Source organism: Lactuca saligna, chromosome 7, assembly GCF_052625555.1.
Source record: "Lactuca saligna cultivar CGN05327 chromosome 7, ASM5262555v1, whole genome shotgun sequence".
Lineage (NCBI taxonomy): Eukaryota > Viridiplantae > Streptophyta > Magnoliopsida > Asterales > Asteraceae > Lactuca > Lactuca saligna.
Genome location: NC_136423.1, coordinates 181,138,614 through 181,164,030, shown reverse-complemented (window position 1 = coordinate 181,164,030; position 25,417 = coordinate 181,138,614). Strand labels below are relative to the sequence as shown.

Below are 25,417 nucleotides of genomic sequence, written 5' to 3'. Positions count from 1 at the left end.
TATTAACACATTTAAAAAGTATATTTATGTATGTTAACCTAAAATAAGTGTCTTAACCTAAAAAGTATGCATCTGTGTGTATTTTAGGGATGATGACTTGAAAGGGTAACGAACTTTCGCCGGTCATAAGGGTAAAATGTGAACAGTTTCAATAGTTCAATGACAAATAGAAAACGAAAAAAAGTTTAGTGACTAAATATGAACAAAATCGAAAGTTTGTTTCCCTCTAAAAAGTTCAATGAATAAATGTGAACAAACCTCCTCTTGTATTATGTTTTAGCAAATTATTTATTTTTGTTAAATTGTAGCAACATTTGTTGATGAAGAAATCTATGAAAAAAAAAAACAAAAAACAAAAAACAAAAACAAAACCCTAAAAATATATTTAAAAAAAAACAAAAAACCAAAACTGAAATAAAAAACCAATGGTTTGATATTTTCCAAAATAAAAAATCAAAATTTCTAATCTGATTTTGGTTTTACAAAAAAATGAACCATTCTCACTGATGTGAATTATGACCATTGGTTTGGCATGCGAAATTTGTGACATCCCATGAATATGTAGTTACAACATCGTCTGAACTCGTAATTCATAGTAAGGGGTTAGAGTATCATCACATGAATATGTAGTTACAACATCGCCTGAACTCGTAATTCATCACCTATAGGTTATGGGCCTGCTGGTGTTTCCACTGGGTTGTCTAAAATAGTCCGTAGTCGCCATCTATACTCTGGTAGATGACTACATCGCCACATTGCTGGTTAAGGTTATGGTATCTCATTTTATCCTACATCACATATTCATCATCATCTATTTACCTAATTATCGCCACCTTTCTATCATCACCTATCTCTCATCATTTTATTTCATCACACACCAACTATTTCATCTACCCATGTTTCATCCGCAACATATTTGTAGATATAAAATAAATATACCGTTTAAATCTTTTAAAACATGTATAAAATCGTTCATCCAGCATAGACAACAAGTATTCAAATAATATGCACACATAGCACGTAATTTATATAAAATATTTCATATCTATGTGTAAGATGAAAGTAACTATATATACCATAAATGCTTCATAACTTTAAACCCCAAGGTTTACTCTACTAAAGCTTCATATTCTCGGCTCTCTGAACCTAGAAGGGTCCAGATATATCACACCAAAAAGCTCAAGATAGCTCTTCCTCTCACTCTACACACTCAAGCTCGCTAGGGTTCTCACTTATGGGAAAGGTAGTCACAATTGAAGGCCATAAGTGCCTTTAAATATGGCTCGAGCCCAAAGATTTAGGGTTTATGCCAACAGCGCGGACTCGTCGAGTCCATTCTTTAATCCGAGTCATCATTCGCGACCTTACTCAACGAGTTGAGGCGTCAACTCGTCGAGTCTCTCTTCTTAACTCAAAAGAAAAATACTTAAATGATGATACCTGGAAATCCGGATGTTACATTTTTTTTTTTTTTTTTTATTTCATAGATGTCTTCATCAACAAATGTTGCTACAATTAAACAAAAATAAATAATTTTGCTAAAACATAATACAATAGGAAGTTTGTTCACATTTATTCATTGAACTTTTTAGAGAGAAACGAACTTTCGATTTTGTTCACATTTAGTCACTAAACTTTTTTTCATTATCTATTTACCACTAAACTATTGAAACTGTTCACATTTTACCCTTATGACCGGTAACAGCCGACCATAAGGGTAAAATGTGAACAGTTTCAATAATTCAATGGCAAATAGATAACGAAAAAAAGTTTAGTGACTAAATGTGACAAAAGTCAAAAGTTCGTTACCCTTTCAAGTCATTATCCCTGTATTTTAACATGAAAAAACATTTTAGAACCACTTGGGTTGTGGTGACTTGGTAAGGCATGTAGAAGATATGGTGGATAACCTATTGATCCATGTTCAAATCCTGGCACCACTCAGCCCTTGTGGCCATGGAGGTTCGTCTGCAGTGACTCCAGGGCATGAAGCAAAGCTTTATGTTTGCAGTGGGGGATTAGTCGGTGCGCGAAAGCTGGCCCGGAAACCCTCGTTAGGGAAGATCCCTTTCCAAAAAAAAAAAAAAAACATTTTAGTATGTTTTCAATGTGACTATATATTTTAGTTATTGGGTGAATATCCTTATTAAACAACAAAATATTGTATTTATCCGTCTTAAAATTCAAATATCATATTTATCTTTCTTGAACTTTAAAATATTGTATTAGTCCAAATCATTTTTCGAACATCTTTTAACAATTTATTATAAATTGTTATATCTAAAAATCATTATAATTCTTTTTTTTACCATACTACCCTTAAATATTTCTTTTTGCTTAACCTTCTTAAGGGTTTAGAAGTGTACGTATCCTCTAATGGTTACGGTGTCAATCAAGAGTCAATTTGTGTCTAATTGTCTTGTATATAGTCCAATCTTGGTGCTAAATATATGTGGGGTTCATAAGTTGTATATAATCATCTTGTATTGGCATTATTTTGAAATTTGTATCATATGATAAAACATTAGTTACCTGTTATATCCTTAATTTTTTTTGTTTTTTTTTAGTTATTATGTACTAGTATAATTCTAGAAATTGATCGGTATGTTGGATAGCTTTTATGAGAAACAATGCATCTTAGCCATTATCAAAACCTCTCTAAATGGAACATGTTTTCAATCAAAGCTCATCAATTAGTATAGACCCTAGAAGCCATGATTAAAAGTGGAAAGATACACAATGAATCATTTTCCAGTAATATCATACCTGTTTATTTATCAATTCCAAACAAACATGTATTTCACATAGATGCTCATGAATCCACCTCGTGTATCACCACGCACCATGGACAATAAATAAATGCAGGTAATGGTTTATTAGTTTTATTCTAGGAATGGGTTTAATATCTAATGGTAATTTAGTCAATTTATTCTTTCTATTTAAACTATAATGATTCTTAAATATAATAATTGATTATAAACTGTTAAAAAATATTTAAAAAAGTTTGGGGGATGCAATATTTTAAAAAGATAAAAAATATATATGATATTTAGATTTTAGGATGTATAAATACAATATTTTATTGTTTAACAAAACTATATACAGAATTTACCCATTTAATATTTACATTACAATACATATAAATACATATCAATATATATTTTAACATAAAAACTTATATTTTAACTTAAAAATAAGTATTTTAATATTGAAAACATGTAGTTACATGTATTTTAACCTAAAAATAAGTATTTTATCAATAAAACCCATATATTGAATTATTGTATAATAATAATAATAATAATAATAATAATAATAATAAAATTTATATATTCAAAAACATATGCATAAAGCTTTGCCAAGCCTCGTCAGGTGGTAACCGAGAATGGAAGGGTAAATTGATATCATGAATGTGACGATCGATCCAAATGTAAGAAACAGAGGCAAAAATGCAAGCTTTGAGAAATTTCTTGAGAAACCCAACAATTTCTATCGCAGAAACATACAAAACCATTAGAGAAATCAACCAAATTCACTCACAATTGCTAGTCAATGGTTTCCACAACGACCCAGATCTTGTATCTAAATTTGCTGCATCAATCGCCCTCAAACACCCACAAAATATCGATTATTCTGTTCAACTATTGGACCAATGTGAAAATCCCTCCGTCTTTGCTTTAAACTCTCTAATCAGAGTTTACTCCAAGAGCTCAACTCCTGAAAAAAGCTTCGATTTCTATAAAAGAATTGTAAAATCGAATCATAAACCTGATAATTACACGTTTACGTTCTTGATCAAGTCTGCTGCACAGTTAGTGAATAATAATTTGGGTTTGGCTGTACATGGGACTGCTTTGAAATACGCCTTGGATCAAGACCCACATGTTCAAAGCGGGTTGATTAATTTGTACGCTGAAATGGGGTCTCTTAGGGACTTAAAAGATTTGTTTTTTAGCATCAACAACCCAGATTTGGTAACTCAGACAACAATGGTGCTTGCCTTTGCAAGATTAGGAGATATCAAATTCGCACGCCAACTGTTTGATAAAATGCCCGACCGAGATGTGATTGCCTGGAACGCAATGATAGGTGGGTACGTGCGTTTTGGGGAGCCTTTAAACGGAATCAAACTGTTTAACACAATGGAAATGAAAGGTTTGAAAGTTAATGAAGCCACAATGGTTTCAGTGTTATCTGCTTGTACTCAATTAAGTGCTTTAGATGCGGGACAACGTGCACATAGATATATAAAGTATAAAAAACTACAAATCAACACAACTCTTGGTAGTGCACTAGTCAATATGTACGCAAAGTGTGGGGATATTAACACGGCAATGAATGTTTTTGGGGGGATGAAAGAAAAGAATGTGTACACGTGGAGTGGTGCCATGGGAGGACTAGCCATGCATGGTTATGGCAAAGAGTGTCTTGACCTTTTTACCCTTATGCAACAAGAAAACATCACACCAAATGAGGTCACTTTCACTTCAATCTTAAAGGCTTGTAGTGTAGCGGGTCTTGTTGAAGAAGGCTGCAAGCATTTTGAATCTATGACAAAAGAGTATGGGATTGTGCCAAAACTTGAGCATTATGGATGTATGGTTGATTTATATGGCCGATTGGGGCGTTTGGATGAAGCGTTACGCTTGATCCAGAGTATGCCATGTGCACCCCATGCCGAAGCATGGGGTGCATTGCTTAATGCTTGCAAGATTTATAAAAATGTGGAAATGGCTAAACTTGCGTCTAGAAAGATGGTGGAATTAGAGGCTAAGAATGATGGCGCGTATGTGGAGTTGTCGAATGTTTATGCGGATTTCAAGAATTGGGATGGTGTTGATGGTGTGAGACATAAAATGAAGTCAAAAGGAGTTGTGAAGATCCCTGGTGTTAGCATTATCGATAGTAGTTAAGTTTTTTTCTTTTCTTTTTTTTTTTTTTTTTTTTTTTTTTTAAGAGATATCGATAGTAGTTAAGTTAAAACATGTTGAACTCGTATTTAACATTGTTTTGGCTTTTTGACAAAGGTTTCATTTTGAAAAATATTTAAGCATTCATTGCATGTTTTTGTAATCTTGCAATTTTAATGGGTATTTTAGTTCTTGCCATATCAATGCATTTTTTTTTCTTTTTGTAATTTTTAGTTTCTCTGCATTTGTTGTAAGTTTTGTAAAATATCTAGTTCGTATCTTTAAAAAATATCAATTTATAAATTTGTACCACTTAATGCTTTATAATTTTTAAAAGTATTATAAGGTATTAAATTAAAATTGTTTTATTATAGACCAAGCACATTAGATCAGACAAAAACAATCTAATAAAATTGAACAGGGTGCTTTAACAATTGTCTCAACTATATTCATTTCGATCCATATTTGCCTATGTTTTTGATGGGACCCGATTTATAGATCGGTTCAGAATTCGACTAACCCAGATTATGTTCAACTCTGGTTATTACAACTTACGATCCAAATCATGTACATATACGAACATAGCATACACACTCCCCCTCAGAAAACTTGCACACATGGTTCACTAGTTTTAATTATGACACAACATCCTTTAATTATGTAAATCTTGTCACCCATAAAACGTAACAAAATTTTACATAAGTGCAAAGAAAAATAAAATTTTCTACCTAGACATAAAATTGTAACTTTTGAATTATTTACCAAAAATAATAGTTAATGGTTTTAAAATGACTAATGGATGACCTATAATAATTTTTTAATAGTAATAATTAGTTTAAAAATAATTCACAATAATAATAATTAATAATACGTTTTTTAACTTACAAACAATGGGTAGTATTTTAGAATATCATCATAATTGAAATTTAAAATGGACCAAATAAGTAAAATTTGGATTAAATAATCATGACAATAGTTAAAAAATGTAACATTAAATCGAGAATTAAATTTAGTTTTATTTACACACAAACAAAAGGTGGAAGCCACTGATTGATGTGATTTTCATATGTGTTGCACTACTAGAAACATAGGTATCGGTGACGGACCTTTCCATTGGGAAATCTGTTGCTAAGGCCATCAGATACAAATCAATGGTGGATACAGACGAAAAAACCTTGGTCGCTAATGGTCAACGACGGATCAATAAAGGAATGGGCCTTGGAAGACTTTTGGATCAAGTACATTTTGTTATAGATCCGTCGTAATTGTCGTCGGTTATTCGTCGTTGATTATCTGTAAATGAACAATTTTTCTATATATTTAATCATAGTTACTAATGTAATTAGCAGTGGTCTATTAGGTGTCGAATCTATCACTAATCCATACCCAAATGTTACAAATGAAATTCCAAATTAACAAAGAAATAATAACCATGTTTACACCAAATTAAACATAAAGCCGTATCATTTTATTAATAACTACATACTTTCAACTCGAATAAAAAACTAGCAACATTGATAAAGATCCTCCATTGAAAGTGTACTCAAGAAGGAAATATCGAGTCATAGCTACAAAAATGGGACAACTGTATTCTGTTTTTGGAAACGCGCTAAATCCTCTTGGTCAAATCACTTGATGATTTTAGGCAATCAATTTAATTAATGATTATCCAGGAAATTAGGGTGTAGAATCATGCCCTTGATTTCATAATTTCGAGTATAAATAAATGGCTAGTTTGCCATAATTGTCATTCAGAATTATCTTTTGATTTCTTTGTTCTTGTAATTGGAGACCCTGCCCCTCTCGAATCGGGCCACTATCTTTTATTTCTAATAAAATCCAGCCAATTTTCATCTATATCAGTTCTATACTTATCATTTGGTTCCATTGTTGGAAAACGAAATGGTGCAAACCCGGAATAGCGACAACCCACCCGATCCCATTGCAACTCAATTGGCTGCCATAGCAGCAAAGCTGGAGTCAATTGAAACGTTGAAGGAAGATATAGCAGCTTTGAAGAAGAGGGAACGATCCATCGGGAGCAAGAACGACGAGGGGGAAAGCAATTGGAAGGGTCGAATGCCATATAAACCCTACAACAAATTTGATTTCCCAATTTTTAGTAGCGGAGACCCACGTGGATGGTTGCTGAAAGCCGAAAAATATTTCAGGTACTATCAGATCCCGGATGAAGAAAAAGTTGAGATAGCTTCAATGCACTTGGAAGGAGATGCCTTGGACCTCTATTCATGGTTATCTGATGATCGCCCGATCACTTTCTGGGAAGAATTAGTCCAAGTGTTTACAAGAAATTTTGGCCCTGCTGAATTTCAGAACCCCGATGAGTTCCTATGCAGCATTAAACAAACTGGTACAGTGCAAGAGTATCGGTAGGAGTTCGCTAAGAGATCCTCTCGGGTCTCAAATTGGCCTGATCATTGTCTCTTAGGGGTGTTCGTAATTGGTCTTAAAGATGAATTGAAATCCGTTGTAAGAATTCACAAGCCCCGTACAGTGTATAGTGCTATGATTCTGGCTTTGAAAGTCGGATCCAAACTCACTTCTAACCGGCCAGGAAAAAGTACTTCTTGGACTTCAAGTTTGAGAAATACTCAATCAGATTCCAAACCAACACCCTTCAACCCAGTTCCAACATCAACCCAACTAAAAAACCTACCCTGGATCTCCGACACAGAAAAACAAAACAGATTCTTGAAAGGAGAATACTTCAGATGCGGCGAAAAATACAAACCAGGTCATCGATGTAAAGTCGGTACCCTCAAGGTGCTGGACGCGGAGGAGAATATAGAAGAATCACATGTAACAGAACTCACTAATCATGATTCTGACCAGGAAAAAATGGCCGAAATCAGTTTGCATGCTATCCTAGGGAAACCACATCCTACTACAATGAAGGTCCGAGGTAAGCTGCATGCTACCGAAGTTCTGATTTTAATTGATGGGGGTTCTACACATAATTTCATTTCAGATGTTTTGGTAAGCGAACTCAAACTGACATCTGAACCGGTGGCACCATTTGGTGTCCAAATCAGTAATGGGGATAGAATTCGGTGTGGCCACATTTGCAAAAATCTCCCTGTACAAGTTAATGAGCTCAAAATCACTCAAGACTTTTACCCCTTTTCTCTGGTTGGGGCTGATTTAGTATTGGGGGTCCAATGGCTAGCCACACTGAATACAGTCTAAGCTAACTGGAAAGAGATGTTCATGATCTTCAAAGTTGACGGGAAACAATACAAGTTACAAGGTATTGCATCCGGGCCTCAAAAATCATCTAGTTTTCAACACCTAGCCATTGATCCAGAAATTCTGCCATGTATTCCAACACCACTTAAGTCTATTGTTACACAATACATGGCTGTTTTTGAAGAACCTCAAGACTTACCTCCTGTTACATCACAAGATCATGTAATCCCACTCTTGCCAAACACAACCCCACCCAATATCCGCCGTTACCGCTACCCTCACTCCCAAAAAGATGAGATAGAAAAACAGGTGGATCAATTGATGGCAGTTGGTTTTATACAACCCAACATAAGTCCTTTCTCAAGCCCGATTTTACTAGTGAAGAAGAAGGATAATACATGGTGAATGTGTGTCGATTATTGGGCTCTTAACAAGTTAACTATAGCTGATAAATACCCGATACCTAACATTGACAGGTTACTTGATGAATTATATGGAGCTACAGTGTTCTCAAAACTTGATTTACGATCGGGTTATTATCAAATCCGAGTGATAGCCTCAGATATTGAAAAGACAACTTTTCATACACATTTGGGTCATTACGAGTTTAAGGTTATGCCTTTCGGCTTAACTAACGCCCCTTCTACATTTCAAGTTGTTAGGAATGATTTATTTCGTCCTTATTTACGACGTTTTATACTTCTATTTTTTGATGACATTCTAATTTACAGCTAAACTATGGATCAACACAAGTCTCACCTAGAACAGGTCTTGAAATTGTTGCATGAGAACCGATTTTTTGCTAAATTATCGAAGTGTTGTTTTGGGAAAGAACAAGTTGTGTTTCTGGGACATTTAACCAGCTCGTAAGGAGTAAGTGTGGAGGAAGAAAAGATTTCAGCAGTAAAGTCGTGGCCCATTCCATCAAAGAGGATTCCTTGGGTTAACCGGCTATTATCGGTGTTTTGTCCGAAATTATGGACTTATAGCCCGACCACTTACTTCATTGACCAAGAAGGATGGGTTTCTTTGGTCAGAGGCAACCCTTAAGGCCTTTAATGACCTGAAACATGCATTATTGACTACACCTATTTTAAGGTTACCGAATTTCTCTAAACCCTTTGTTATAGAGTGTGATGCATCATCAGATGGGGTCGGGGAAATACTATCACAAGAGGACCATCCTATGGCTTATTTCAGTAAAGGATTCTCCCCATCTAACCGCTTTAAATCGGCTTACGACAGGGAGCTATTGGCATTAGTCCTTGCAGTCCAAAAATGGAGTTATTACTTGATTGGCCAACATTTTCTGATTCGCACCGATCACTATACCCTTAAGTTCTTATTAGAACAACGCATCACCGCTATAGAGCAGCAAAGGCTTTTGCTAAAACTCATGCCTTATGATTTTTCAATTGTTCATAAGGCTGGGAAAGAGAATAAGGGGGCAGATGCCCTATCTCGCCGATCCCACTCAGGAGAATTACTATCTCTTATCATCCCTTTTTGTGTTGAATTAGTTGATATCAAGGCAGGGTTGCAAACTGATTCATTTACTAGTGATCTGATCACAAAGTTGCAAGCGAATCCTTCATCTGCCCCTGATTTCTCACTGGTGGATCAACTTTTGTTTTACCATGGACGGATGGTGATTCGATAGATACACAATCTCAAACTCAAGTTGTTACAAGAAGCACATGACACTTCGATAGCTGGACATGGAGGTTTTTTAAAAACATACAACAGACTCTTTTCTCGTTACTATTGGCCAAAGATGAAACAAGATGTCAGGGAGTTTGTTCAGCAATGTATAATCTGTCAGCAACAAAAGTATCAGACTTTGGCCCCAACAGGATTACTTCAACCCCTACCCATTCCCAACCGAATTTGGGAAGATGTTTCCATGGATTTTATCGTTGGATCACCACCATCTAGTCGTTTTGATACTATTTTAGTTGTAGTGGATCGTTTAAGCAAATATGCGCACTTCATTTGCTTATCCCATCCCTATACGGCTAAAGGAGTAGCAACAATTTTTTGTAGGGAAATAGTCAGTTTGCATGGCTTCCCTCTATCAATCATGTCCGATAGAGATGTTGTCTTCCTCAGCAACTTTTGGCAAGAGTTGTTTCGTTTAAGTCAGACAAAATTAAAGCTGAGCACAAGTTACCACCCTCAAATGGATGGCCAAACCGAAGTGTTGAATCCCTGCCTAGAAGCTTACTTATGTTGTTTTGCTAGTGAACAACCAACCAAATGGAGTGCGTACTTGCCTTGGGCCGAATATTCTTATAACACAGGGTACCACACGGCCACTGGCACCACTCCATTCTCTGTTGTTTATGGTTGAGAACCCCCTTCGTTGTTTCCCTATACGACAGGCGAAACAAAAAACAGAGAGCTGGAACAACAGTTAGTTGATCGGGATGATATGATAAAGCTTCTTCGCCAAAACCTTCAAAAGGCCCAAGACAGAATGAGAAACCAAGCAAATCAGAAGCGACGGGAACTCACATTTCAGGTTGGTGATTATGTCTTCTTGAAGATTCAACCGTATCGCCAAAAGACTTTGGCTAAACGTCGTTATGAGAAGTTATCTCCAAGATTTTTTGGGCCATATCGTGTTAAAAGAATAGTGGGTCCAGTTGCTTATGAATTGGAATTACCACCTACAGCTAGAATCCACTCGGTATTTCACATTTCGATGCTTAAACCTACCCATGGTTCTTTTTCTTCAATACTAGTTACCCCGTTACCCATCACCAACGACTGGGAAATTGATTTACAACCTAACTCGGTCATCACTCATCGATGGGTCTATGAAGCTGGCCAACCTGTTCTCGAATTGTTGATTTCATGGTCTAATCGACTTGTAGAAGAGGCTACATGGGAAACCTATGATCTAGTGGCTGAGCAATTTCCTACATTCCATCTTGAGGACAAGACGTTTTACCAGGAGGGAAGTAATGATAAAGATCCTCCATTGAAAGTGTACTCAAGAAGGAAAGATCAAGTCACAGCTAAAAAAATGGGACAACTGTATTCTGTTTTTGGAAACTGGCTAAATCCTCTTGGTCAAATCACTGGATGATTTTAGGCAATCAATTTAATTAATGATTATCCATGAAATTAGGGTGTAGAATCATGCCTTTGATTTCATAATTTCCAGTATAAATAAATGGCTAGTTTGCCATAATTGTCATTCAGAATTATCTTTTGATTTCTTTGTTCTTGTAATCAGAGACCCTACCCCTCTCGAATCGGGCCACTATCTTTTATTTCTAATAAAATCTAACCAATTTTCATCTATATCAGTTCTGTACTGATCAAACATACTTCAACTTAAATAAAAAACTAGCAACAATTAATAGCAACATACAACTCACACAATTTGTAAAAGTTTTTGTTTCTATCCTTATAATATATTTGAAATAATCATGCACTATCGTTTTGATTATCTCAAAAGGGAGTAGTGCAATGCTTTATGGTCATCAGAAGTTGAGGTTGTGAAGACCTAAGTAAATGTTCCTATAATTAGAAATTGAAAATGCTATATTAAAAAAATAAAAAAATTGGAAATTTCAATACCATAAACATGCTTTTCCATCCACTTTTGACATTAGTGACAAACCAAACAATCATATGGCAGTGGCCGTAAAAGAATGAAAAAGTAAATGTTTAATATAGTAAAAGCACATGTTAAGAAAGCAAGGAACATCATAAAGAGGTATAGTTAAGGATATTTTTTTTCCACATTAAGTGCTTTAAAGATATAATGTTTAATTGATGTTTAAAAACACTTGAGAAGATGGAAGAGATAACTAGCAAAATACAAGAATTGTTGTTGGTTGCTATATTTGCTTGCTGAAATCATATCACAAATGTAACATCCATAAAATTTAAGCTAATTTTAAACTTTTTCAAAACACTTATAACCATTCAACATTACACAGTTTGTTTTCAAAATAATAATCATCAGAGTATCCCAATATCAAATCATAAAGTCATAACAACAGGAAGTGCAGTACGATCACACCTTCACCTTCTTACGATCACCAGAAGTACTTGAAACAACAAACTGAAACTGTAATCCCGAAAGCTTAGTGAGCTACCCCCAAAATACCCATACCCACGATAATATACATACAACCATAAACAACATACTATGGGTCCAGTCAACTATCGGGTTGGAATACTCCAGGCATACAACCAACTAGTTGGAATGCCCACATACTATGAGTCCAATCATCCTCGGGATGGAATACTCACGACCCACAACCAACATGTTGGAATGCCTAGGTCTATTGTCCTTTGCACAAACCAGATAAGCCTCAATCGCCAAACAAACATGTGCATATATATAACAAATAATCACATAACAGCCTATAGACAACAATTGATCAAAACAGACCATACCACATAACACATAATACCATCCCGTCTATCAGGATGCCAGTCTAACAGATCATACTAGCATATTGCATAATACTGCCCTATAACAAGGACATTGACCTAACCAGGTCACTAAGCTTAACATAAACTCATCCTAACTACTAGGATGCAAACCAATAAACATATCATGCCATAACTAGATACAATCAATAAGGGCCGACCTTGGTGTCTTAGACCCTATTGATAAAGTGAGGATAACTCACCTTGCTAGTAGTGCTGAAATACTGCAAATCTCTGACTGATGTCTCACTAGGAATCCCAAACTATTACACAATAAACACCAAAATTAATACCCAAAATAACCTTCTTGACTAAATGTCCACACCATTCATTAAGTTCACTCACGTTATTGGGCCAAGTCCCAAATACCCAATCCTTGACTTGAAAGTCCATATAAAAGCCCATTATTGACCCAATTTAACAAATTAGGCCTAACCTCCTAATTGGGCCTAACCCCATGATCCACTATCACTACCTGGCCCAAAATATATCATTTCCAGAGTCCAGCAAGGCCCAAATCCATTAGACCACAAACAACCCAAATATGAAGCCCATTTGACAAAACCCAAACAGAGGACGTACGCGGGGCGTACTCATCCAAACGTTGACCACCATCGGGGTGGTTGACCCAGTATGCTGGGCGTACTGGATTTACGTTGGGTGTACTGGAAGATTTGCCAAAACCTTATTAAGTGCTTAATAGCTTAAGCACTTAAGCCCCAACTTCAGATCTAGAGACTTAACATGCCTGGGATCCATAAAGTCGTGAACTTTATCTCTTTGGACGTCCATAAGGTTCTTAGTTGTAACACCCAGAATCAGGAAGACCAAGAAAAGAAAGGTTAAGCTCTAAGTCAAGAGTCAACTCGTCGAGTCCAGGGAGGAACTCGACGAGTCGGAGCGGGATCCGGGTCATTGAGTAAGTGACCGACTCGGCGAGTCTGGTCTGGGCAAGAAAAACCCTAATCCCAAAGGTTGTGCCCTATATAAAGCACATTATAACCCACCCTCAGCCTCTCTACTCCCCTTTTGAGTTCTAGAAACCCTAGAATTGAGTAAGCCTTCATTATTTGAGAGAATATAGCCTTGGAGGAGAGAATCTCGGAGCGGGCTTGAAGATCAAGGACTTTGCTGCAAAGAAGTGGTGTAGATTCGAGATTTACTTTAGTTGGAGCTTTCATTTGAGGTAATAGTCTTTTGCTTGGGCTTTTGTGCACCTAGATCTATATTATGTTTGAGATTTGGGCATTTTGAGTATATATGAGATCTATTTCGAGTTTGGAGTAGATTTGAGGTTGCTACCTCAGATCTAGGTTGGTAATAATCCATAAAGTCATAATTTTTAGGCAAATAAGTTGTTGGTGAAGCCCTTTTGTTACAAACCCTAGCCCTATAGTGTTCTAAGCCTATAACTCCTTGGTTACACGTAAAGTTTGCCACTTTACGTGGGGGTTAGGCTCTAGTGGAATGGATCTATGGATTTGATCCCCTGTGGCTCGAAAAAACACTATATGGATTAAGAAATGAAGAGACTCGGCGAGTCACATGGGCGTACTCGGCGCGTTGTATGAACATGAGCATGGACTCGGCGAGTTGGAAGAACAACTCGGTGAGTCTGTTGAAGATTTCCTTGGACTTGGCGAGTCTGGTCGCAGAACCTCAAATCTTTTCTGGTTAAGCCTCGAAGCAGTGAGTCGGGAGATGACTCTGTGAGTTGAGCAGGATAGGACTCGGAGATCGTTAGACTCAGCGAGTCTTGGGGTGACTCGGCGAGTTGATTCGTGTTCTAAGAATTTTCAGAGTGCAACGACTCGATGAGTCAACGGTCTGACTCAGCGAGTAGAGTCAGCCTGGAGGGTTGACTTTGACCAGGACTTTGGCTTTGACCAGAGTTGACTTAGTTTGACTGTTGGAGGGCAGTTTGGGACTAAGTGTTATATTTGGTAATAGTAGATCGGGGAATTATTTGAGTAGCAGTTTGGGAGTTGTCAGATAGCAGTCAGAAGGGTATCAACAAGAACTTCAGCAATGCAGGTGAGTTTTCCTTCCAGTAGGAACGGGTCTACGGCCACAATGCCGACCCATCTAGTTAGAAGTAGTTTCCGGACTTTGGTCCGATGTAGTAGTTCAATGTGCTTGATGTCTTTGTGATTCAAACATGTTTTTGTGTTATGTGTTCCGGACTTCGGTCCGATGGAGTATGCAGTATATGTGTTTATGCTAGTAGTTATGATTATGCTATGCCATGCTCAGCCAGTTAGTCTGGACTTCGATCCGATGCAGTTTCCAAACTTCGGTCCGATGGAGGGGGCAAGGCCTCAGTTAGTCCGGACTTTGGTCCGATGCAGTTAGCCGGACTTCGGTCCGATGCAAGGGGCAAGGCCCCAGTTAGTCCGGAATTCGGTCCAATACAGTTAGCCAAACTTCAGTCCGATGCAGGGGGCAAGGCCCCAGTTAGTCCGGGCTTTGGTCCGATGCAGTCTCCGGAGTTCGGTCCGATGTAGGGGGCAAGGCCCCAGTTAGTCCGGATTTTGGTCCAATGCAGTGGGAAATACCCAGTATGTGCTTTATATGTTAATGTATGGTATGTGGTAGTTTGGGGGAGCTCACTAAGCTTTGTGCTTATAATTTTAGTTTTGGTTTCAGGTACTTCCGGTAGCGGAGGGAAGAGCTCGGGATGATCGCATGGCACACACCATATTTAGTCAGCCTGGGATGTTTCACTCTGATAATAAGATTATGTTTTGAATTAATACTCTGAATTTATGTTATGACCGGTGATATGTTTTTATAAGTATGATTTTAGTAATATTTCAAAAGAAATTTTTAGTCGTGATTTTTGGGTCGTTAGAAGTTGGTATCAGAGCCTTGGTTTGAGGGATTCGGGCACACTCTTGGGTGTGTCTGAACTCAAACTAAGGAAATGGTATAGGAATTTTCAAAAGGAAATCAAGTTTTTGTAAAAATTGATTTTTTTATAAAAGAAAAGGGTTTTAGAAAAAGTAGAAACAACTTTGAGCAATAAAAGAATTTCGAAAAAGAGAAAGGGGTGTGGTGCATGCAGTCAGCCGAGCTCAAGTAAGTACTCCCAAATTACCCATACAAGTTTATGTTATGATTATCAGTTTCAGTTTCAGTAAAACAACATGCTAGAATAGGACTAAGGATCTAGGAGGATGCCTTATGTGCATGTTATATGTGTTTCAGCTTTATGAGAATTGCATGCTAGTATTGAGTAGATAGTAGTAGGATAGCCTGTTTAGGTTATGCATGATAGTATGAGCTTAGCATTGTATGCTAGTACAGATTCTTGTTATGTGAATATGATTGCTTAACTATGTTATGGTTAGAATTTTCTTTGTCTGAATGCTGCTTGCTCTGTGCTTTGTGGGATTCCGAGTGATGGGAGTTAGCTGTTAGGTGAATACGTTAAGTCACATGTAATCAGGGTTGAATAATCTCAGAGTATTAGATTTGACCCTATTGCGTAGCTCTCGTCTGAGTCTTAACCGCTGTATGGATGAGTCCCTTACTCGAAGGATTATCCGAGCCTCGTTGCATGTGATGGTATTCAGGTGACGGTTAATTGGCATTACGAGGAGACCGTCAGCAGCTGAGGATTGGTTAGGTGGAGTCAGAGGTTCCCTAGGCATGCCTAGAATGAGAGTAGCAAAGATTAGTAGTAGAGGAAAGGGACTTGGTGGAGTTGAGGTAACTCTTGAGGAAAGTACGGATAGATGTGGAAGGTAGTATGGGCCCGTACTACTGAAAGCAGAGGATCCATACTCGATTCAAGAGGGGCCAAGACGAAACCAGGGAATTTGTAGAGTATGTGTGAGATCCCTAAGTAGCGATGAGTACTTTGACCATTAATGTGATATGTTTTCAGCATGGTGACGTTGCGCGAGATACCAGTTGGTAGTTCAGGTGCCAGGGAGGGATCTGGCTCAAGCTCTAGATCCGGACAGCTTGATGATCAGATGAGAGATGTCATTTCCGCAGAGATTATGTGCAACATCATTGATCAGAATCCTATGATATTCGGTTCGGTTAGGGAGGCCATCGTGGAGCTTTTGAACAGTCATCTTGAGGCCCTTAGGGCTGGGATAATTTCAGGGCAGTTTGGGGCTCGTCTAGAGCTCGATTCTTATGGATCCCAGGGATCCATCAGGGAGGGGGATCCCAGTTTTAGCTCTTGCCATCAGGGGTCGGGAGTGAGTGGGGCACCCTGTCCCCAGGAGAGTTCTCTGCATGATTGGGTTGTTGCGGAGGTTTCACAAGTCGTTCGTGAGGAGCTACCCGACATCGTTGAGAGGGTCATTAATAGGCTGACCGAGAAGCTCTAGGATCAGACAGCGGTTATTCAGACGATTGATGGGGATGACAAAGTAACGCAGGAGCGAGAGATTGATCGGGTGTCAGAAAGGAAGAGGAAACCAGATGAGGTTCAGTGGCCCACAGGTTCGGGTAAAAGAACCAAAGGGCCGAGTTCGAGATCGAGAGATTTCCAGGGTCGCAGCCGATGCGGTAAGTGTAGCAGGACGCACGGGGGTGCGTGTAGGAGTAGTAGAGGTGGTGATCCTGGTTGTTTCAAGTGCGGCCAGACTGGTCATTTTAGCAGAGATTGTACTGCTACCATCACCCAGGGACTTGACCCAATATGTTTCCATTGCAGTAGGAGGGGCCACAAGAAGGCCCACTGTCCGAGTTTGTGTTCAGCAGGGCAGGTGACAGCTCCTACCCCTAGGACTTTAAGAACCACCAGCAGACATTTGGGTCAAGCAAGGGCGCCCACGGCTTGGAGTAGAGTATTCCGGTTGATTTCAACAAGGATTCAAGCAACATTGGATGTTGGGGGTATGTATCTTTTACCTTCTTGTCAATTATGATTTATGATGTTGTTGTTATGTTACTACACTGATTTAGTAAGTACTTATATTGGAATATTATATTACCTATTTGGGATTGAGTTATATTCCATCTGCATACCTTGGAGTCTAGAATGATAGTTGAGGACGTTCCCCGTAAGCAGGTCACTTCGGATGCAGTAATTGTAGCAAAGTGTGAGTGAGACTCGGTGGTGTCCCACTATTTTCGGGAAGGTGTTAGTTGTGTATAGGTTAGTTATATTTTCAGCAGTGGTAAGCTTGAGTTCCCAGTGGAGTAACCAGAGGATGATAGGATAGTAGTTGGAGATGTTCACCTTAAACGCAGGTTCTCAGGATGCAGTCACTAAAGCAAATACAGTTAAGGATTGAAGGGTACTCGTCTAGTTAGCAAGAATGGTTCAGATCTAGTAAATGTTAGTTGGAGCACCAACAGAGGTAAGCGTTGGCGGTAAGCAGATCGCCCTTTTGACGATTGGAAGGATGGGGAATCCTTTTCAATAAGTGAGCAGTAAGGAGCTAGCCGGATCAAAGTGGGGGAGAACCCTTCAAGTATTTAGAATTGGTAGCATGCTAAATTTAGAAAGGGTTGGTAATCTTTGAAACGTAAGGAAAAGCAGCTGAAGGGTTGAGTGGGTTTAGGAGTTGGGAGTTTGGAAACTTCCCAAAAATGGTTTCATGTATTTGGATTAGTAGATGGTTGGTTTGGGAACCAAGCTGAAGAATTCCTCGTCGGAATGCTAAGTGTATCAAGGATATAAGATGTCGAGGTTGATGCAACATTTGATGATTGAGGACTGGTTTTGGGAAATCAGGGTGAGGAATTGTTAGCAGGACTAGGGGTAGTCAGGATGTCCTCAGTATAGTAGTTATTAAAGTAGATAGATGGTAGTAAAGTGATGTAAGTCTGCGGGGGTAGCAGTAGCATTCACTAGTAGCCAGATAGTAGTAGAGTGTTGTAAGTCTGTGGGGGTAGCCGTAACATTCACTAGTAGCCAGATAGTAGTAGAGTGTTGTAAGTCTACGGGGGTAGACGTAGCATTCACTAGTAGCCAGATAGTAGTAGAGTGATGTAAGTCTGCGGGGGTAGCCGTAGCATTCACTAGTAGCCAGATAGTAGTAGAGTGTTGTAAGTCTGCGGGGGTAGCCGTAGCATTCACTAGTAGCCAGATATTAGTAGAGTGTTGTAAGTCTGCGGGGGGTAGCCGTAGCATTCACTAGCAGCCAGGTAGTATTAGAGATTTGTAAGTCTGCGGGTGTAGCCGTAGCATTCATTAGGATTGGTAGATAGCATGAGCACGTTGTTTGGACGCGGGAGGAGTAGTATTACCCACTAGTTCGGTTACAACAATGAGGATATGGAAATCCATGAGTTGGATTTCGGATTTCCCAAGTGGTTTAATTATGGTTGAGCCAGCGATTCGACAGCTGGATCGTCTCCACAATTATGAGATCATGGAAGCAGTGGACCGCTTAGGTTCGTGTATGTTAAGGGCTACCGTTAGTTTTAGAACCAATACTTTTGGTCTTGGATTTGATGATGTTAGGATTCGATGTATGGACCTGATCGGTTGGATCGGGAGGTTGTTAGAGCCACAACGACAGGATAACTAGTGGAAACTAGTTCCAGAAAAAGATTTAGCTCAGAAGTCGTGAGAGCGACTAAGTAAGGAGTCCTTGGGCTCCACAATTGAGTTGGAACTCGGTGTTGCAAATAACCGACGAATGATTGGAGACCAGGAAGGTCTCGAGATATTTTGGGAAGTAGCCGTATGGCAGTTCAATGTTTTAGGCAGTTCAGTGTTTTAGGCAGTTTCAGTGTTATGGCCGGTATCAGTTTTTGAGTTGGGTTGCAAGTGCAGGCATAATAGTTGGTTGATTGGGAAATGGAAAGTCTCTCACAGTAGGATCATATAATTTCAGTATAGGTCGACTATCAGGGAATCAGGTTACCCCATGAAAGCAGGTTTCAGACGGAGTCAATGTGATCATGATGTAAGGTATTTGTTTCTTTTTCGAGTTTAGAACCCTACTGGGGCTGGTCTTCATGGTCATCAAAAGTTTGGGTATGCTTTTGGAGGCAGCCATGTCGTTCAAGTGGGCGGGTGATGCTAAGTTGCTCACCGCGGAATCAGGTAATCTTAGAGCGGTTTCATAGTTCTAGTTGAGTTTTAACCTTAGCAGAGAGGGATCGGTTTATCGATTGGATTGTTTGAATTCTCGCACGGTGTGGAGATTTCAGTACTGGAGCATCACAGGTGGAATTATTTCGTGAGTAACGGTTCGATGGCTGGCACTGGGAGTGGCCGGAATTGCATCTCAGCAGGGGATTGAATGGTCTTGGAAAGGTTTGTTGCTTGTGGAAAGTTGCCTTGGAAAGGTTAGTGTTGATGCAGGGTAAAAGGGGTAAACCCGTTATGCATCAGCAATAGGTGTCCTGTGAGTGCCGATGAGATTTTTAGGTTAGGTAAAAGTGGTGCACTGGAAGATGGTAATGATCAGGTTAGTTGGGACAAGACATTTTCAAGAATTTCAATCGGATAAGTTAAGTTCATAGCTAGTGGTAAGCAGTAAGTGGTTTGTGAAATAGTTGGCCGTAGTGGACTTCGAGGACGAAGTCTAGTTTAAGTGGGGGAGAGTTGTAACACCCAGAATCAGGAAGACCAAGAAAAGAAAGGTTAAGCTCTAAGTCAAGAGTCAACTCGTTGAGTCCAGGGAGGAACTCGACGAGTTGGAGCGGGATCCGGGTCATTGAGTAAGTGACCGACTCGGTGAGTCAGCGAGTGGACTCGGTGAGTCTGGTCTGGGCAAGAAAAACCCTAATCCCAGAGGTTGTGCGCTATATAAAGCACATTATAACCCACCCTCAACCTCTTTACTCCCTTTTTGAGTTCCAGAAACCCTAGAATTGAGTGAGCCTTCATTATTTGAGAGAATAGAGCCTTAGAGGAGATAATCTTGGAGAGGGGCTTGAAGATCAAGAGCTTTGCTGCCAAGGAGTGGTGTAGATCCAGGATTTACTTCAGTTGGAGCTTTCATTTGAGGTAATAGTCTGTTGCTTGGGCTTTTATGCATCTAGATCGATCTTATGTTTGAGATTTGGGCATTTTGAGTATGTATGAGATCTATTTCGAGTTTGGAGTAGATCTGAGGTTGCTACCTCAGATCTAGGTTGGTAATAATCCATAAAGTCATAAAGTTTAGGCCAATAAGTTGTTGGTGAAACCTCTTTGTTACAAACCCTAGCCCTAGTGTGTTCTCAGCCTATAACTCCTTGGTTACACGTAAAGTTTGCCACTTTACATGGGGGTTAGGGTCTAGATTAATGGATCTATGGATTTGAGCCCCTGCATGGCTCAAAAATACACTGTATGGATTAAGAACTGAAGATACTCGGCGAGTCACATGGGTGTACTCTGCGAGTTGTATGAACATGAGCATGGAATCGGCGAGTTGGAAGAACAACTCAGCGAGTCTGTTGAAGATTTCCTTGGACTCGATGAGTCTGTTCTTGGACTCGGCGAGTCTGGTCACAGAACCTCAAACCTTTTCTAGTTAAGCCTCGAAGCAGTGAGTCGGGAGATGACTCTGTGAGTTGAGCACAACAGGACTTGGAGATCGTTAGACTCAACGAGTCTTGGGGTGACTCGGCGAGTTGATTTGTGTTCTAAGAATTTTCAGAGAGCAACGACTCGATGAGTCAACGGTCTGACTCAGCGAGTAGAGTTAGCCTGGAGGGTTGACTTTGACCAGGACTTTGGCTTTGACCAGAGTTGACTTAGTTTGACTGTTGGAGGGCAGTTTGGGACTAAGTGTTATATTTGGTATTAGTAGATCGGGGAATTATTTGAGTAGCAGTTCGGGAGTTGTCAGATAGCAGTCAGAAGGGTATCAACAAGAACTTCAGCAGTGCAGGTGAGTTTTCCTTCCAGTAGGAACGGGTCTACGACCACAATGCCGACCCGTCTAGTTAGCAGTAGTTTTCGAACTTCGGTCCGATGCAGTAGTTCAGTGTGCTTGATGTCTTTGTGATTCAAGCATGTTTTTTGGTAATGTGTTCTGGACTTCGGTCCGATGTAGTATGCGGTATATGTGTTTATGCTAGTAGTTATGATTATGCGATGCCATGTTAAGCTAGTTAGTTCGGACTTAGGTTCGATGCAGTTTCCGGACTTTGGTCCGATACAGGGGGCAAGGCCCCAGTTAGTCCGGAATTCAGTGCGATGCAGTTAGCCGAACTTTGGTCCGATGCAGGGGGCAAGGCCCCAGTTAGTCCAAACTTCGGTCCGATGTAGGGGGCAAGGCCCCGGTTAGTCCGGGCTTCGATCCGATGCTGTCTTCGGACTTCGGTCCGATGGAGGGGCAAAGCCCCGGTTAGTCCGGATTTTGGTCCGATGCAGTGGGCAATGCCCAATATTTCTTTATATTTTAATGTATGGTATGTGGTAGTTTGGGGGAGCTCACTAAGCTTTGTGCTTACAGTTTCAGTTTTGGTTTTAGGTACTTCCGATAGCGGAGGGAAGAGTTCGGGATGATCGAATGGCACACACCATATTTAGTCAGCCTGGGATGTTTCACTCTGATAATAAGATTATGTCTTGAATTAATACTCTGAATTTATGTTATGACCAGTGATATGTCTTTATAAATATGATTTTAGTATTATTTCAAAAGAAATTTTTAGTCGTGATTTTTGGGTCGTTACATTAATGCTTGGTCTTAATCCATTAAGACCTTATTTTCCAAGCATGGGACACATTCAACTGATGGGACCTCATTTTTATCATTCAAGGTCCCCTCAAGAGCCCAGAAGGACAACCCTTTTCGTCTAAAACACAACATGCACAGACTTGTGGGTTTTGGGACAAGAAATGGGTTTGTTAAAGGAAATGGAGAGATCTAATTATATAAGCATATAGTTTGGAACTTTGTACCTTTTGGAGCTACTTGAGCACGAGTTAACTTCAGATCTACAAGCTTGGTCTCTTCTTTCAACTCTTTGATGCAAAGATTCCATCTTAAAGCACCCAAGAACACACAAATGAGATTAAACACACAAAAGGGAAGGCTAGGGTTTTGGGTAAGATGCGTTGATCTATGGAGGTTGAGATAAGAGGGGTATTGGTGCTCATTATGTTGCTTATATAGGCCCCAAACCCTAAGTATTAGGCTTTCACCCAGACATTAGTACGCCCAACGTACACAAGTGTACACCCAACGTACTAAGGCGGGCCTTAATACGCTTAGCGTACTCTTATGTACGCGCAACGTACTCCCTTTTTGGCCCAAGTTTGAAAACTTGGTCCTTAACTTATCTTGGCTCTTCACTTCCAACCCCAAGGACTATAAATGACAAGGAAAAGATAGAAGAGGGTTCGGGAATACCTGCCAAATCTCAGGATGTTACAATAAACATCAAAATTAGAGCTGCAAAAATTATAATCCAAATATGGATAGTAGCAACTTTGTGAATATATGACAAATTAATTGAAGGAACAAATTATAAAGGCTGAAATGTTATAATCCAAATATGAATAGTAGCACTATGTATATACCTACTAAAGTAGTTTGATATCTTTCAAACTTGTAGGCATGGGAAACATAATAACAACTTCGTGCACTCCTTGAAAAATGCTTCCAACTTTTCATTTAAATATGTAACTACATGTTTGGCATATCAATCTATTAGGTTATAAATTTAAGAATTAAAATACAATTATTTTTCTAGATAGGGATTAGAAACAAAAGAATTGCATAAAATCTATGGTTTTGTATAATATTACTTATATGAACTTAACATGAAATACTTATTTCATTATCTACACATGGGTGGTTACCAAAGTTTCAACTCTTAGTACATAATGGCGGATCCATGATCAAAGTAAAAGGGTATCCCCAAAATTTTTCCTCACCTACCACGGGAACCACCGTAGATATGCTTATGGTAGTACACCATTCTTGTTTATAAGCCGTGTACACTTTTCCCCCCTACCTGTCACCTTCTATCCCCATCATTGGTTATAGAATCCAACCAGCACACCTTTACTTTGGATCAATATAACATTAAGCATAGTCAAAATAAAAATTAGATAACATCGAAGAAACATACAAACTCTACTTAGTTCACCTCTTTTGAGTATGGTCAAAACCAACACAAAATAAGTAAAAAATATATAATATTTTAAGCAATATTCAAACCAAAGTATCAGACACACATATCTTAGAGTCTTGATGATGGGGTGAGATAATTGGCATATTTAGGTCAATTATTGCTTTAGGATTAAGCATGATTACATTTAAATACATATGTACTAGGCCTAGTTTAACCTATATAATTCATTTTGATGCAAATATAGTTTATACACTTTGAAATGTATTCGGGATATCACAAAAATCTTCGATATGTTTTGATCGCCGATAAACGAACATTTTTCAATATACATGTAACGCCCTGTTCTAAAATATTCGTTTATAGAATTTCAGAGGCAAAGGCCAGGGGTGTTTTAGTCCTTTATTAAATTTGGAGTTATTATTTGAGAAGTTTTCAGGCCGGGTTGTGTTGATTAGAAACATAGGGTTTCTCGTCACCTTTCCGTGGATATGAAGTTCTCTAGAATCGGACCTAGAATGAAGAAGTTATGACACTTTGAAGATTTGGCAAGAACGGCCCTTATTGAGAAAAGTTTGCATAAAAGACCATACATGCAGGGATGCACGTGTTTAGCTGAGTACGCCCAGCGTAAGGCTAGTGTACGCTCAGCGTAAAGGGGCAAAAGATTGCGGGTCTTATTGTAGCACCTAGTTCCTGGTATGTAAATCTTATTTGAGTATTTTCCATTTTTAGCCTTGGACTCGGCGAGTCATAGGTCCGACTCGCCGAGTAGAGCCAGGACCCGGGACACGTTATAAGTTGGAGACTCGGCAAGTCACCGCTGTTGGATGAAACCCTAAGTTTCAAGAGTTTGCACCCTATTTAAACTCTCATTCTGCCCCACTCTCGTCCCCATTCACCCTCAGAGCTCTATACCTTGTTCAAGAGTTGTTTTCCTTGTGAGTTGAAGCATTTGGGTGCTCTCTTGAAGTTTTGGAGTGGGAAAAAGAGTAGATCAAGAAGAAGAAGAGGAGGTCAAGCATCTTTGAGCTTTCTCAGTGTGTTCCCTAAGGTATAACTCGATTTTTCCCTTGCTTTCATGCTCATAGACCCTTATAGCTCCATTGAAGTCTTTCTTGAACCATTTCCAAGCTTGTGTATGTGTGGGGGTTCGTAATAAGCTGAGTAACCTCTAGATCTAGGCATGGTTGAGATCCAGGAGCAAAGATCTACTGCCTTTATGGACCCATGTTGCATGAAAACCTTAGATCTACTCTTTTGGTGCATTTTGAACCATAAAACGCTCATAGATGGATATTTACACGTAAAGTTGGAAACTTTACGTGTTATTCATGCTCTAGGAGCCCAGATCTATGAATGGCATGGACTGGATTCGAGCAAAATCGCGTTTATGGCTCTTGCATGAAGCAGACTCGGTGAGTCGCTCATCTGACTCGGCGAGTCTGGTCGCGAGTCTCCGAGATTGTCCCCTTTTAGCTGTGTCGAGTTGTGTGGTGAGTCCAGGGTGGACTCAGTGAGTTGGAAGCCAAAACTCACCCATAATGGAACTCGGCAAGTCGATGCCCAGACTCCGTGAGTTCAAGGCAATCTCCTTAGATCAAGATCAGACTCGACGAGTTGTTCATACAACTCGGCGAGTCGCAGCATAAGTGTTCATCGGATGAAGATGAACTCACCGAGTTGTTCATACAACTCGGCGAGTAGGATGAAGGACTTGAACATCAGTTTGGATGGAGAACTCGTCGAGTCAACGCCTAACTCGACGAGTAGAAACAGAATCCAGGTCAGTCGTTTGGATATGGACTCGACGAGTTGGAGAGCCAACTCGGCGATTCGGGTCAATTGGAAGT

General features: G+C 39.3%; 1 protein-coding gene across 1 annotated transcript; it reads left to right on the top strand.

Moving 5' to 3' along the window:
- Positions 1 to 3,366: 3,366 nt before the first annotated feature.
- LOC145004006 (Tetratricopeptide repeat (TPR)-like superfamily protein) lies at positions 3,367 to 5,123 on the top strand. The gene has a single exon (XM_078962911.1). The coding sequence runs from the start codon at positions 3,450 to 3,452 to the stop codon at positions 4,911 to 4,913; it is 1,464 nt and encodes a 487-aa protein (XP_078819037.1). The 5' UTR covers positions 3,367 to 3,449; the 3' UTR covers positions 4,914 to 5,123.
- Positions 5,124 to 25,417: the final 20,294 nt, after the last annotated feature.

Coding starts and splice junctions, on each gene's coding strand:
- LOC145004006 (XM_078962911.1), top strand. CDS start 3,450: ATGCAAGCTTTGAGAAATTTCTTGAGAAACCCAACAATTTCTATCGCA.